Source organism: Natrix helvetica (assembly GCF_964273705.1).
Source record: "Natrix helvetica genome assembly, chromosome: 1".
NCBI classification, from domain to species: domain Eukaryota; kingdom Metazoa; phylum Chordata; class Lepidosauria; order Squamata; family Natricidae; genus Natrix; species Natrix helvetica.
The window spans coordinates 374,121,922-374,136,040 of NC_138548.1; the positions used below are offsets into that span (position 1 = coordinate 374,121,922).

The 14,119-nt window shown below is 48.8% G+C and overlaps 2 protein-coding genes across 8 annotated transcripts in view; one reads left to right on the plus strand and one right to left on the minus strand.

Annotated features, from left to right (window-relative positions):
• The window catches only part of LOC309383784 (major histocompatibility complex class I-related gene protein-like), a 57,226-nt gene extending 45,112 nt beyond the window's left edge, over positions 1-12,114 (minus strand). Inside the window, exons 1-2 of one of the 5 annotated variants that reach the window (XM_081936675.1) lie at positions 11,922-12,114; positions 1,494-1,687 (exon numbers count right to left, since the gene is read on the minus strand). In XM_081936675.1, coding sequence (XP_081792801.1) covers positions 1,494-1,687; positions 11,922-12,048 — 321 coding nt within the window. In that variant the 5' untranslated portion in view covers positions 12,049-12,114. Of the gene's footprint in view, positions 1-1,441; positions 1,688-2,515; positions 2,646-11,921 lie in introns of those variants that run through there. The other 4 variants (XM_081936674.1, XM_081936676.1, XM_081936678.1 and 1 more) reach the window with 4 other exon arrangements.
• LOC309383778 (major histocompatibility complex class I-related gene protein-like) overlaps positions 1-14,119 on the plus strand; it is a 140,309-nt gene that overhangs the window by 65,558 nt on the left and 60,632 nt on the right. The window lies entirely within an intron of this gene.

Here is a 14,119-nt window from a genome sequence, read left to right on the forward strand (position 1 = left end):
GGAAATTGGGAAGAGAATCCCATTTCAATTCTGCCCAAAAAAGCAGAATGCCAAAATTAGATTTCCTCATAAAAATAGAATTGGATCTCAGCATTGATATCCTGTTCTTTGGTCTCCTTTTCTTTTTCTTTGAAGAACTTTTTTGGGGGAGCGGGGAATTGGGGAGTGTTTTTCCTACTATATTTTGGTAAATGCCCTGATTGCTTTTTGCCAGGTGCCTGAAGAGTGGCTTGGCTGTATAAGGCAGAAAAACCTCAGAAGAGGAAGAGAAGAGAGCCTAGGAAAAAAATGCACAATCTGGGCCCATTCAGCCACTCACCTGTCTTATTAACAGCCTCCATCTGGTAGGAGAGGCATTTCTGTAGCCACTCAAGGCAGTTATTCTCCAGGAAGAATTTGATTCTCTCAGACCTCGCTGGATCCTTCTCCCACTTCTCCTTGACCTTCTGGGCCTGGGGCTGAGCTGTCACCCATCTGAGGGTCTCCTTATCAAAGCTGATGAAGTCCTCCCCATTGTAGCCATAGTGCAAAAACCCTCCTTTGCTCCCGTCTTCCCTGAGTTCACAGGCCAAAACCACCTGCCAGGCGTGAAGACCTGAAATGCACAAAGATTGGTGAGAATAGTCCAGAGTTCCTCTCTATAGGGACTCCCCCACAATGACTGAAGTGTTTACTTCTCCCCATCCCACCAGGGGAGGGAAAACAGATCTTGCCTCCCCTCTTTCTCTCAAGGGTGGGAGGTCTTTTCTGTGATCTGGGGCTACACTTGGTCTTCTTGATGTGGGGCTGGAAGATCATGAAGACCTTGAGAGAGAAGATCTTGGGGAGGTGAGGCAGTTTTCTTTCCTTTGCAGGAAAGGATCTCCCATCCTCATGCTCCTTCCAGTCCTTGGTGGTCAAGAGTGGAAACAATATTGTTCCTTCTTGGGAAGGAGTGTCAATTACAAAAACGGACCTGGTGGCAGCCATTTTTCCATTTCTCAGTTGCCACACAGGAATGGGGGGGGGGGGGTTGGAATGTCACTCCAACCCAGACCATGGCACAAGTTCATGCCCAGAGGTGGAGAGGGAGAGGAGGAGAGCAAGAAGCTCTCCAATTAACATAATTGGACAATTGGCACTTGGGGAGGGAATTATTTACTCTTTTAATTATACTAAACCATGGGAAACATTTAGAGTTAGTTTTGCTTTCACCTGTGCCAATATGCTGTAGCCAATAAAGAAGTTATTTGAGGAAGGTTCTAGTCTCAGAATTATGATTTGCCTGGGTTCGTTTGTCGGAACTTTGGCACAGGGTTTATCTCAACCCCCTAAGCTCCCAGCCCCCCATTTTCTGCTCTTTTCCTGCTTGCTTCTTTTGCCATTAACCAAAGTGACAAGAGGTAGGAAAGTGAGATTTGAGGGAGAATTGGAACTTGAAGGCACTTCTGCCTCTGCTCACCTCCAGTCTGGGGGTTGAGTTCTGATAACCCCTCCAGATCAGCTCTGAATACCATCTCAGGTACCACAAACATCTTCGCCTCCTCCACCTCCATCCAGGACACCAGAGGAAACATCTTCCCAGTGGGAATGTCATATCGAGCGATGGGCTCATCATCCAGGAGGGCCATGGAGAGGAACTGGGGCAGCCTCTGGTTGAACTCTGATACCTCCAAGTAGGAATAGGACAGGGAGTGCCTGGAGGAGCCTGGAAGGGGAAGAGGGTGAAGGATAGGATTAGGAGGGTCTGCAGCTCCAGCTCCTATCGTGGTCCCATCATGAAATGCAGCTCTCAAACAGATCAACCCTCTGCTGTACTTTGGAGGATTCCAGTCATGAGATTAACCCTGAACGAAATCCTCAAGCAACTCTTGGCTTGCTTTGGAAACAGCTGGGCACATCTAAGGAGGGGTCCTTCTGGGTTCACCCAGCTGCTTGTGGAGCTGACCCCACCGGACTCTACATGCACAAAGCCTGAAGGACCAGAAGGATAGAAGCTGACTCCAGCTGCACAGCAGACCATAGAGTTTAGAGACCTCGGACTACAGGAAGCACCACACCTATATTGAGATTTTTCTCTTCAAGGGAGCTGCTTGGAGGCTCAGCCTTTGCCCGACTGGAGGGAGGGAGGGTGGCAATAGGGAGGAGGAGGAGGCGTGGACCTGACTTGTAAAGTTTCTCGCGTGACTTTCACTCTTGTTTAGAAATTTACTTGGAATTGACGACAACTTAAACACCAAAAGTGATTGTCTCACAGGAGCCACGAATTCTTCAAACCTTCTTTGTATTGCGCCTGTGTCCCCCGTTCATAAGTTGGTAACAGGAAATAAAGGGAATTTAACCAAAAGAGACGCGGGTGGGGAGGGATTGAATCTGACCGTCCGCCGTTCGTTGTTTACTTCCTTGCTCAAATACAAATAGGAATTACACATTCCCGGAGGGTGAATGTGGGGCAGAGACCCAGGCAGGACTGGCGTCCCCCTCCTCTCGCTTTCGGCTGCCTCCCACCAGGTCGCAAACTCCTCCAGAAACTCACCGCAGCGGCTGCCCGGCACGAAGGACCCCAGCCCAGCCCACAGGAGCAAGAGGGGCGCCCGGGGCAGGGGCATCGCCCTCCGACCACGCGCCCCTTCGCATCCAGAGACTGAAAGCGCAGCCAGCGGGTGCCGTGCTCGGCGACTCCTCCGCTCGGAGCTCAGCTGAAGTTTTCCGCCCCGCCCAAAGTCCTCGACACACCAATGACAACAGCAGGAGAAGGGGGGGAAATCGGCACTGAGGAGGGGGAGGAGGAGAGAAGGGGGTAGGAGAGAGGAGGAAGAGGAGGGAGGAGAGAGGACGAGATGAGTGGGGAGGAGAGAGGAAGAAGAGGCGGGAGGAGAAAGGACGAGATGAGTGGGGAGGAGAGAGGACGAGGAGGAGACTGAGGCAAACTACATCTTCAGGAGTCATCCCAAAGGCACTTTTTCAAAGACAACTGGACTTCGTTTTTGGAAGAATAAAGACCGGTTTTTCTTTTGAAAAAGCACCTTTGGGACAACCACAACCCGAATGGCTGAGAATCTCCATAGACTTCCGTAGTCATAGCAACAGTTAAACTTCAACTAAAGCTTCCAAGGTATGGGAGACGTTGACCAGATCAATAACATCCCGACACTAAAAAGCATCCCAAAACCGCTTGGTTTCTAGCATCTCATCCACCACCTTAATGGACAGGCATTCTCCCCCCCCCCATTAAATGTCATTTTATTCAGAATGTTACAACTGCAAAACAAATATTACAAAAAAATAGAGAAAACACTAAAAGAGAAAAAATGTGCATTAGAATAGAAAAACAAAAACACATGTACATACCTATATCGTCCCACCTAGTTGGATATGCTACATATATCGTAACAATGATAGTTTCCCTATATATACTATATCTCTCTGTGTAAACACACACATATAGTATTAACAGGTAAACAGCAAAGTTAAACTTCAAAGCTTTCTGTTAACAGTTTGTATTTAAGTGGTGGAAAGTCTGCAATGGCTTATCTACCACAAATTTCCCCAATCATTTTCTCTGTCTACCTTCAAATCTCCGCATTTGATTATTTCGACTTTTGGTCTAAAATCAAGGACCACATCTATGTTTTATCAAAAGGAGACATCATACTCTATTTCATTTTCCTGATTAAATAAAAAATGTTATATAATTTAACTACAAAAAATTAATGTATTTATTTTTTCAATAACTTCCCAAAACCAAAACTTATAAAGTTGGGAATAAAAAAAAATCTATGCATTGGCACAGGGGGTTTATTCAGTGCCAAAAAAAATTCAGATAGACCATATTAGTCCATCAAGGGTCTACCAAACATTGCCATATATTTTTCCCCTTTTTAAAATTTGGTGCCACGTTGAGGGACAAATAAATCTGATACATTTCTCCTCAGAACCCGTTTTAATTTTTTTAAAAAATAAAATACTTTATTGGCCAGGTTTGAATGGACACACAAGGAATTTGCCTCTGGTGCAGAAGCTGTCAGTATACCTACAAACAACAAGGTCATATCATAATACTGATACCAATAAGAGGAGATAGCAGAAAAGATGAGAAGGATAATAGTAATACAGCCCTACTACATGGGTAATACTCAGAGACACAAGACAGCCCGGTGGGAATTAAGTGTTCAGCAGAGTGATGGCAGAAGGAAAAAAAGTCTCTCGGCATCTGGTTGCCTTGGCATGCAATGCCCTAACCATTCGATGGTCTTTTGTGTTCTGAGAAGAGTTTCCTGTGACAGGTGAAACCATTAAGCAGGAAGGCACATGGTGACTGTGCACTATAAACTTTTTTAAAATCTATATGGCTATGTAACAATCCTCTGCTACCAATTCTATAGAATAAAACAGATTTTCCTCACAGGTTATGGGCCCAGGTAAATCAGTATAAACCCAGAGATGAATCCAATATAAGCCCAGTATATACTCAGATTTAGAGGGGTTAAAGTTCACCACAGAACAGAAGAAACCAGCCATAGTCAGTTAAAGCAAATACCATAAGTGCAGGGATATAGCAACAGAAAGAAGACTGCAACAGAATAAAACAACTATACAGACAAATAAATAAGTGAATAAAATAGCCAGTAGGAAAGCCGAGACAAAGATTTCCTTTGCGAATTGAGACCACACCTGGAATACTGCAACCAATTTTGGTCACCAACTACAGTATAAATGTTGAGACTTTGGCAACTAAGATACTCAAAGGCCTGGAGACTAAACCATATGAAGAACGGCTGCAGGTTTTGGGTCTGACTCGTCAATGTCAATGAATACCTGTCAATGAATACTTCAGCTTCAGCCACAACAACACACGAGCACACAATGGATACAAACTGATGGTAAACTGCTCCAAATTTGATTGCAGAAAATACGACTTCAGTAACAAGAGTGGTCAATGCCTGGAATGAACGACCTGACTCTGCAGTTTCTTCCCCAAACCCCCAAAACTTTAACCTTAGACTGTCTCCTGTCGACCTCACCCCGTTCCTAAGAGGTTTTTAAGGGGCGTGCATAAGCGCACCAATGCGCCTACTGTCCCTGTCCAAATATCCCCTTGTATTCGTATTCATGTCATGTATTCAGAATCATACCTATATTTATGTCTGTTATCTCATTCATGCTCAATGAAATAAAATAAACAAAAATAAGAGAAAATAAATAGTCTAAAGAAAAGAATTAGGGGCAACATGATAGTAGTCTTCCAGTATTTGAGGGGCTGCCAAAAAAGAAGAGGGCGTCAAACCATTCTCCAAAGCATCAGAGGGCAGGACAAGAAACAATGGTTGGAAACTAATCAAAGACAGAAGCAACCTGGAATTAAGGAGAAACTTCTGTTAAATGGAAAAAAGTTTCCTCCGCAGGTTCGGATTGCCCGGCTGGGAGAGCGTCACCGGCTGAGTGAATGAATTTAGGATCGAAGCAAGCTGCGTTTGAAAGCAAGTTGTCTTTATTATTTCAGGAAAGCAAGACTGACAGTGATGTAGATCAGCGTTCGTGGGTGAGCTGACCCCGACATACAGTAAGTGTACATATTTTTATACCGTTTTCCTCTTACAAGTCCTTTTGTTTTCTTTGTCCTATTGTTTTATCCCTTTTTGTTTGTGCCTTTGCTAATGGTTCTAATCCTGTCTTGAATTTTGTTATTCCTCTGCCCTAAAGTACTTCCCATGGGGCAGGGATGAGCCCTAGTGTCTTCTACTGTATTTCCTATTTTCACATCTTCGCCCTGAGCTAATCAGTCTTTGTTGTCACTCTGACCTTTTCCTTCTCTTAAAGGTAACTTCTTCCTGCACTTCCTGGGTCTTCTGTATTATTTGTACTCTGCAGCTATTTCTAATTGTCCTGATATCCTGGTAATTATTCTCAGGAGGTTTCTTTTAGAATGTATGCTGTCTTTGTTATTCTAGTGACTTCCAGTTTGGTTATGGGCTGTACTGGTCTTCCTAATACAACACTGTCTTGGTGAAGTCTCCTTCCCACACTTCCTAACAGTGAGGATAATTAACCAGGGGAACAGAAGTTGCCTTCAGAAATCATGGGTGCTTCCCTCACTGGAGGTTTTTAAGAAGAGACCAGACAGCCACCTGTCTGAAACGGTATAAGGTCTCCTGGTTGAGCAGAGGCTGCAAGATCTCCAAGGTCCCTTCCAGCTCTCCTCTCCTCTATTCTACTCTACTCTAGTTAAATAAGGAGATGCTACTAATAACGGAAGGTATGTGGAAAGGTATAAACCATGTCTTCAGGGCCTTCTGAAAGAGTGGGGGGGGGAACAGCCTAATTTCCGGAGTGATGATGCTCCAGAGGGAGGGACAGAGAAGGAACTGGGGCAGCCTCTGGCTGGGCTCCGACGCCTCCAGGTAGGAATAGCACAGAGGGAGTGCCTGGAGGAGTCTGGAAGGGGAAGAGGGAGAAGGATAGGATTAGGAGGGTCTGCAGCTCCAGCTCCTCCCTCGATGCTATCGAGAAAAGCACCTCTCAAACAAATCAACTGTCTGCTGTACTTTGGAGGATTCTAGTCGTGATATTAACTCCGAGTAACCCTGCACCACACCCAGAAAAGTCAGTCATGTTAGATATTAACATATATCGTAGCAAGTCTCCTCTCTGGTCCGCTGCTACAGCGGGAAACAGGTATCGTTCTGATTGGTCGAGGGGCGTACCCGACCCCTATGAAAGGGGAACCCTCCGACCACAGAGCAAGCTGGATCACTACTACTACTAATAAAGAGCTGTTAAGTCACTTCGTGTCCACAGTCTGTTCTCTCGTTGCCCAGATCTAACATTGGCGACGAGGGTGGGATCGAGAGACAGATAGGACGAAGAACGCTACCTCCAGAATCTCCGGATTTGACCCAGCCTAGGAATTCGGCAGAAATTCTGGCAGCCATCTCAGGTCACCACAGCGCGGCAAATTCAAACGAGAGAAGATGGCGATGCACACTCCCCCCGCTCCATTCGACCCAGCGAATGACAAATGGGAAGCCTTCATGATTCGTTTCGAGTGTTTTCTCGAAGCGAACGAATACACGGGGATCACCGACGCCCGGAAGAAAAACATCTTCCTCGGCTACTCCAATACAGGCAGTATCATGGACGGCGTTGCAACAGGCTCTACAGACTCATTACGCGCCAAAACCTTCCCGCCATGTTTGCCGCAAGGAATTCAACACGCGGAACCAGAAAGCGGGAGAATCAATCAACCAATATGTTGCAGCCCTGCGTAAAGCAGCAACTCACTGCGAGTTCAGGGATCTGGACGAGCACATCTTAGCGCAGCTTATCTGTGGGTTAAGAGACATTTCACTACAAAAGAAGCTGTTGGCAAACCCAAATTTAACCCTACAGATAGCTTTAAATGAAGCAAGAGCGTCAGAGTCAGCGGAGAAATCATCGGTAACCATACAACGCGGTTTCAGCGTAAACCAGCCAGTACCAAGACAAACCAGAGTTCACTACGAGGACACAAGCCCCGACTACGAGGATCCCGAGTTCAAGGACAGTCACCTGATGCGGAGCAGTCACTTGAGGCCTGGGGGGAGACCCGGATTCCGTTTGCCGCCCTGCGCAAGCTGCGGAGGGAATCACCCCAGGTCTACCTGTAGGTTCAGGAACGTTGTTTGTTCGCACTGCAACAAACTTGGGCACATCGCACGAGTGTGCCGGAGCGAAGTCCCTGCCTCACGGCAGCCACCCATGTACCGCCAACAGAAGCCCAACCCAGGGGCTTGGCGAAATCAAAAAGGGCGCCCAGAGAGAAATCCACAAGTGTTTACCCAGAGAGAAAATTCCCAAAGAGCTGAGCGAGCGTATCCCCAGAGAGATTACACACAAAGAGCTGAAAGAGCGTTCTATCAAGACGCTCAACGAGAGTATTTTCAGGATACAGATGCTGAGATAGAGTTGACCCAGAGAGAGGAGTTGTGAACGTATCTCACCACAATAAGTCAGGTCCGCACCAAGCGGCCAAAAAAGCTGAAAGTCACAGTCCTCTTGGAGGGCTCACCTTGCGAGCTGGAAGTTGACACGGGATCATCCCTGACGATCATTTCATGGGCATCCATGAAACAGGCTATCCCTAGCCTCAAAAAGAGCCAACTACGCGTTCCAGACATCCTGCTTCGAGACTACCAGGGGAACCGAGTCCCCATCGTGGGCCAAGGCACATTCCAGATCCGTTTCAAGGACATCGTAGCTCAGCTGCCCGTGACCATCGCCAGCGCGCCGTTACAGAACCTTCTGGGACTAGATTGGTTTGAAGCCTTGGGGTTAGAAGTCACCGGAATAAACGCAGTGGAGAACAGCAGCGCTGAGCAGATATTTAAGGAGTTCGAGGATGTGTTCAGCCCCGGTCTTGGTAAGTATGTGGGTAAACCGATTTCATTCAATTTAGACCCCAAAGTGGCGCCAATCCGACTTAAACCGAGACGAGTGCCTTTTGCACTCCGCCCAAAAATAGATAAGGAGATAGATAAATTAGTAGAGCAAGGAGTCCTTCAGCCGGTGGATCACGCGCGTTGGGAAACTCCCATTGTGACCCCAGTCAAGCCAGATGGGTCAGTCCACATCTGCGCGGACTATAAATGCACAATTAATGTCGCGCTACAACAAAGCGCATATCCTGTGCCTGTAGTACAGCACTTATTGCACTCATTGGGGCCAGGAAAGGTATTTGCTAAATTAGACATGGCACAAGCTTACCAGCAGTTGCCCGTAGATAGCGCCACAGCGGAGGCCCAAACTATAGTGACGCATAGAGGAGCATTCAAATGCAACCGGCTACAATTCGGTGTGAGTATTGCTCCAGGATTGTTCCAGAGCATCATGGAACGACTTTTGCAAGGGATACCGGGAGTCGTCCCTTATTTTGACGACATCTTGGTGTCCACTGCAAACGAGGAGCAATTAAATAAAAGAGTCAGAACTGTTTTGGCCAGAATCAGAGAAAAGGGTCTCCGCCTAAAAAAGGAAAAATGCCAAATTAACGTGCCTAGCGTAGAATTCCTGGGTTATAGAATCGATGGTCAGGGAATACACCCCACTTCAAAGAAAATTAAGGCGATCCAGGACGCCCCCACACCACGAAATCAGACCGAGTTGCAGGCCTTCCTCGGACTACTTAACTTCTACAGCGTTTTTCTGAGACAGAAGGCAACCGTTGCTGAGCCACTACACCGTCTACTCCAGAGGAACACACCATGGAAATGGGGATGATCCGAAGCAGCAGCTTTTGCCGGGGTAAAGCGCCTGCTCACCACTGACTCGCTGTTAGTCCAATACAGCCAGACCCTACCGCTGGTATTGACCTGCGATGCATCACCCTTTGGAGTTGGCGCAGTCCTTAGCCACCGGATGGCAGACAGAAAAGAAGCACCCATCGCATTCTACTCTAGGACTCTTTCATCGGCCGAAAGGAACTACAGCCAGATGGACAGGGAAGCATTAGCTGCTGTAGCTGGAGTAAAACATTTCCACGAATACCTCTACGGCCGCGATTTTGAACTAATCACAGATCACAAACCGCTGTTGGGACTTTTGGCGGGAAACCGCCCCACTCCGGTCTCCCTTTCTCCACGCATGACCAGGTGGACTGTTTTCCTGGCTGCGTACTCCTACAAGTTAATTCATCGACCAGGCTCCACTCTTGGACACGCAGACGCACTCAGCCGTTGCCCATTACCTGACCTTCTGCCAGACCCCACTCCCGAAGTACCGGTATTGCTCATTGACTGTTTGGACTCTGGACCGGTTTCTTCCTGCGACGTTGCAAGGTTCTCCTCTAAAGACAATTTAATAAAGCAAGTTCAAACTTGGGTTTGGAGGGGGTGGCCGAAGGGAAACGTGGGCCCGGAATTCAAAGTGTTTTGGTCAAAACGGGACGAACTCTCAGTGTTACAAGGTTGTTTATTATGGGGGGATCGAGTTGTTATTCCTTATGCATTACGTAGAAATGTGTTAGATGCATTACATGTTGGGCACCTGGGGATCATTAGGATGAAGGCGTTAGCGAGAAGTTACGTTTGGTGGCCAAACATGGATAAAGAGATAGAGGAGTGGGTGGCCACGTGCGATCCATGCCAAGAATCGAGACCAGCACCCCCGGAAGCGCCCACCACAGAATGGGAAAAGCCGAAAGCACCCTGGTCGAGAATACACATCGACTTCGCAGGGCCAGTTCAAGGTCAGACGTTCCTTATAGTTGTGGATGCATACTCCAAATGGCTAGAAGTAGTCCTAATGACTTCAACCACGGCAGAGGCAGTCATTAAGGTTCTACGGCGACTTTTCGCCACTCATGGCCTGCCCGACCTCCTGGTATCCGATAACGGGCCCCAGTTCACGGCCATGCAATTCGAAACATACTTAGCAGGTCAGGGAATTCGGCATGCCCTCGTCGCGCCATTCCATCCGGCATCAAACGGACAGGCGGAGAGAATGGTGCGATCCGCAAAAGAGGCCCTCGCTAGGATGGGTCCAGGTGATTGGCAAACACGCATTGACCATTACCTATTAATCCAACACATTACTCCCAGCGCAACGACGGGTAGGAGCCCCGCTGAGCTACTCATGGGCCGCCGTCTACGGTCTCACCTGGACCGTCTTCACCCAAATTACTCTGCCACAGCACCCCCAGACTCCACAAGCAAAATTCGGAATTTTAGCATAGGGGATTCAGTATACGCCCACAACTATGCAGGGGGGACATTGTGGATGCCGGCAAGGGTCATAGGCATCACGGGTCCACGATCGTATCTGTTGGAACTGGAAGATGGGCGGAACTGGAAAAGGCACATCGATCAACTTCGGGGTCGCCTAGCACACTCAGACCTACGAACCGAGGACGAGAGCTACCTACCAACGCAAAGTCAGCCACTCGAGAGCCCCAACGCAGAGAACTACGACACCAGGTCAGAACAAGAGACCGAGCATGAAGCAGAGCAAACCCCAAGCAACGTAAGCGAGCAGACCCCGGAACGCCCAAGCAACAAAAGCACGAAAACCCCCGAACGCGAAGCAGAGAAAGCACCCGATCCTGCAACTACTTCTAACCAACCCGAACTGCTCCTCCCAAGTAAGGCAAACACCACCGTACCTAAAGGACTATGTTACTAACCGCAACGTTCCGTCTAGGAGGGGAGGGGTGTTAGATATTAACATATATCGTAGCAAGTCTCCTCTCTGGTCCGCTGCTACAGCGGGAAACAGGTATCGTTCTGATTGGTCGAGGGGCGTACCCGACCCCTATAAAAGGGGAACCCTCCGACCACAGAGCAAGCTGGATCACTACTACTACTAATAAAGAGCTGTTAAGTCACTTCGTGTCCGCAGTCTGTTCTCTCGTTGCCCAGATCTAACAAGTCATATCCAGATTTTTCCCTTCAAGAGGGAGCTGATTGGAGGCTCAGCGTTTGCCCGACTGGAGGGAGGGTGAGGAGTCGACCCGATGTGTAAACATTCGCTGCTGAAATTCACTCCTTGTTTAGAAATCTACTTAGAAGTGACGACAAATTAAACACCGAGTGTTATATTGTTCCACAGAAGCTACGAATTATCCAAACCTTCCTTGCATTGCGCCTGTGTCCCGCGTTCATAAGTGGATAACAGGAAATAGAAAAGAGAGGAAGCCAACGTTACCAAAGGAAACGCTGGGTGGGCTTTGAATCTGAACCTTCGCCGTTCATTTTCACTTCTTTGCTCAGGTACAAACAGGAACGGATTGCAAATTAAAATACAAAAAGTTATTCAAGGAGGCTGAGCGAAGGACGAGAGACGTTTTCTGCTGGGAAAGGAACTTGAGACGGAGGGTGAATGTGGAGGAAGAGACCAAGGCAGGACAGGCGTTCCCCTCCTCTCCCTTTCAATTCCCTCCCACCAGGTCGCAAAACCTTCCAGAAACTCACCGCAGCGGCTGCCCGGCACGAAGGACCCCAGCCCAACCCACAGGAGACAGAGGGGCGCCCGGGGCAGCTCCATCGCCCTCCGACCACGCGCCCCTTCGCTCCTACGACCGAAGACCCTGCTTCGCATCCAGAGACTGAAAGCGCCGCCAAGGGGTGCCGTGCCTGACTCTGGAGCTCGTCGTCTCCTCCGCTCGGGAGCTCAGGTGAAGTTTTCCGCCCAAAGTCGTCGACACAGTCCCCGCCCAAAGTCAAACTAACCAGCAACAGAAGGGGGAGGGGGAAGAGAGAGGAGAGGGCAGAGGCCCAGGATGGGACTTCCCCAACCTCCTGGAAGAAGCCCCCCCCCCCAATCTGGTGCCTCTCCCCACTGACGTTAACTTCCACGAAGTTGTTAAACAGGGCTCTTCTCAGAAGCTCTGGAAACGAACATCTGCACCATCTCTCCATCCGTTGCCCTTTCATCCTCCTTTAAGAGCCTCTCTTGGTGGTTTCAGGCTCTGAGGTTCGTGCAGCACCAACAGATGTGCAATTGTGCAGGTGTGTAAGTCAGGGGAAAAGAAGGACAACGTCCCAGCCCAGTGCATGAAGAAAAGGACATGAAGATCACATCCCCGTCCATTTCTCAGAAAGTAAATCCACTGAAGGGGGGGGGGGAAATCCACCCTGATATGGGGACCTTTTCATTCCTTGGGGCTTTTTCAACCTCCAACCACATGGATTGCTGAGGGAGGGAATTGGAGGGGGGCAGAAAGATGCTTTGTGGATAGTGGCGAAATCTCAGGGCAGCCCCATGGAGAACATCCCCCTTAAAGGTCCTGGAGAATCTCTTCCAGAGAGGAAGAAAGCAGCCAATCCCCTGGCTGAAGCAGAGATCCCATCACCTGGTCATTGTCTGTGGGGGAAGGGCAAAAGGGTGCAGTAGGTAAGGAGTGGTTTTTCAATAGGGGGGGCTAAACCCAAGGGATGGAGCACAAGATTGGAGTTCCAATATTTGAGGGGCTGCCAAAAAGAAGAGGGGGGGTCAACCTAAATGTGGGTTAGACAGCATCACCACCAGATGGATTCGTAACTGGCTGACCAACCGCACTCAACGTGTAGTCCTCAATGGAACTGCATCTACGTGGAGGGAAGTATGCAGTGGAGTACCCCGAGGCTCTGTTTTAGGCCCAGTTCTCTTCAACATCTTCATCAATGATTTGGATGAGGGAACAAATGGGGAACTCATCAAATTTGCAGATGACACCAAGCTGGCAAGAATAGCCAACACTCCAGAAGATAGGCTTAAGATACAGAAGGATCTTGACAAACTTGAACATTGGGCACTATCTAATAAAATGAAATTCAATGGTGAAAAGAGTAAGGTTCTACATTTAGGCCAGAAAAACAAAATGCACAGGTACAGTATAGGTCAGCGATGGCGAACCTTTTTTGGCTCGCGTGCCACAAGTGGAGGGAGCGCAGGGGGGTCGTGTGCGGGCGTGCTGCACCCATAATGCAATGCGCGATCCCCCAGTGCACATGTGCGCACAACAGGCACGACCCCCTCATTTTTACATGCTTTTTTCACCCTCCCCAGGGTCCAGAGGCTTTATAGGAGCCTGGGGAGGGCGAAAATAGCTTCCCTCGCCCCCCCAGAGGCCCTCCGGAGGCTTCAGGGACCGTCCGGAGGCTTCCCTGAAGCCTTCGGAACGCTTAAAATGATCCTCCGAGCAAACCGGAAGTCACTTTCGGTTTGCCTGGAGCGTTGTTTTAAGCGTTCCGAAGGCTTCAGGGATGGTCCGGAGGCTTCCCTGACGCCTTCGGAGCATTTAAAACGACCCTCCGAGCAAACAGGAAGTCACTTCTGGTTTGCTCAGAGGGTCGTTTTGAGCACTCCGAAGGCTTCAGGGACTGTACGGATGGTCCCTGAAACCTTTGGAATGCTTAAAACGACCCTCCGAGCAAACCGGAAGTCATTTCCAGTTTGCTCGGAGGGTCATTTTAAGCGTTCCGACGGTCCCTGAAGCCTCCAGAGGGCCCCCCAGGCTCCTATAAAGCCTCTGAAGCCTGGGGAGGGTGAAAAAATGGCTTTTAAAAATGGTGAACACAGCTGACAGGGCAGCGCCTTGCGTGCCCTGACAAATGGCTCCACGTGCCACCTGTGGCATGCGTGCCATAGGTTCACCATCACTGGTATAGGTGGTACCTAGCTTTAATAG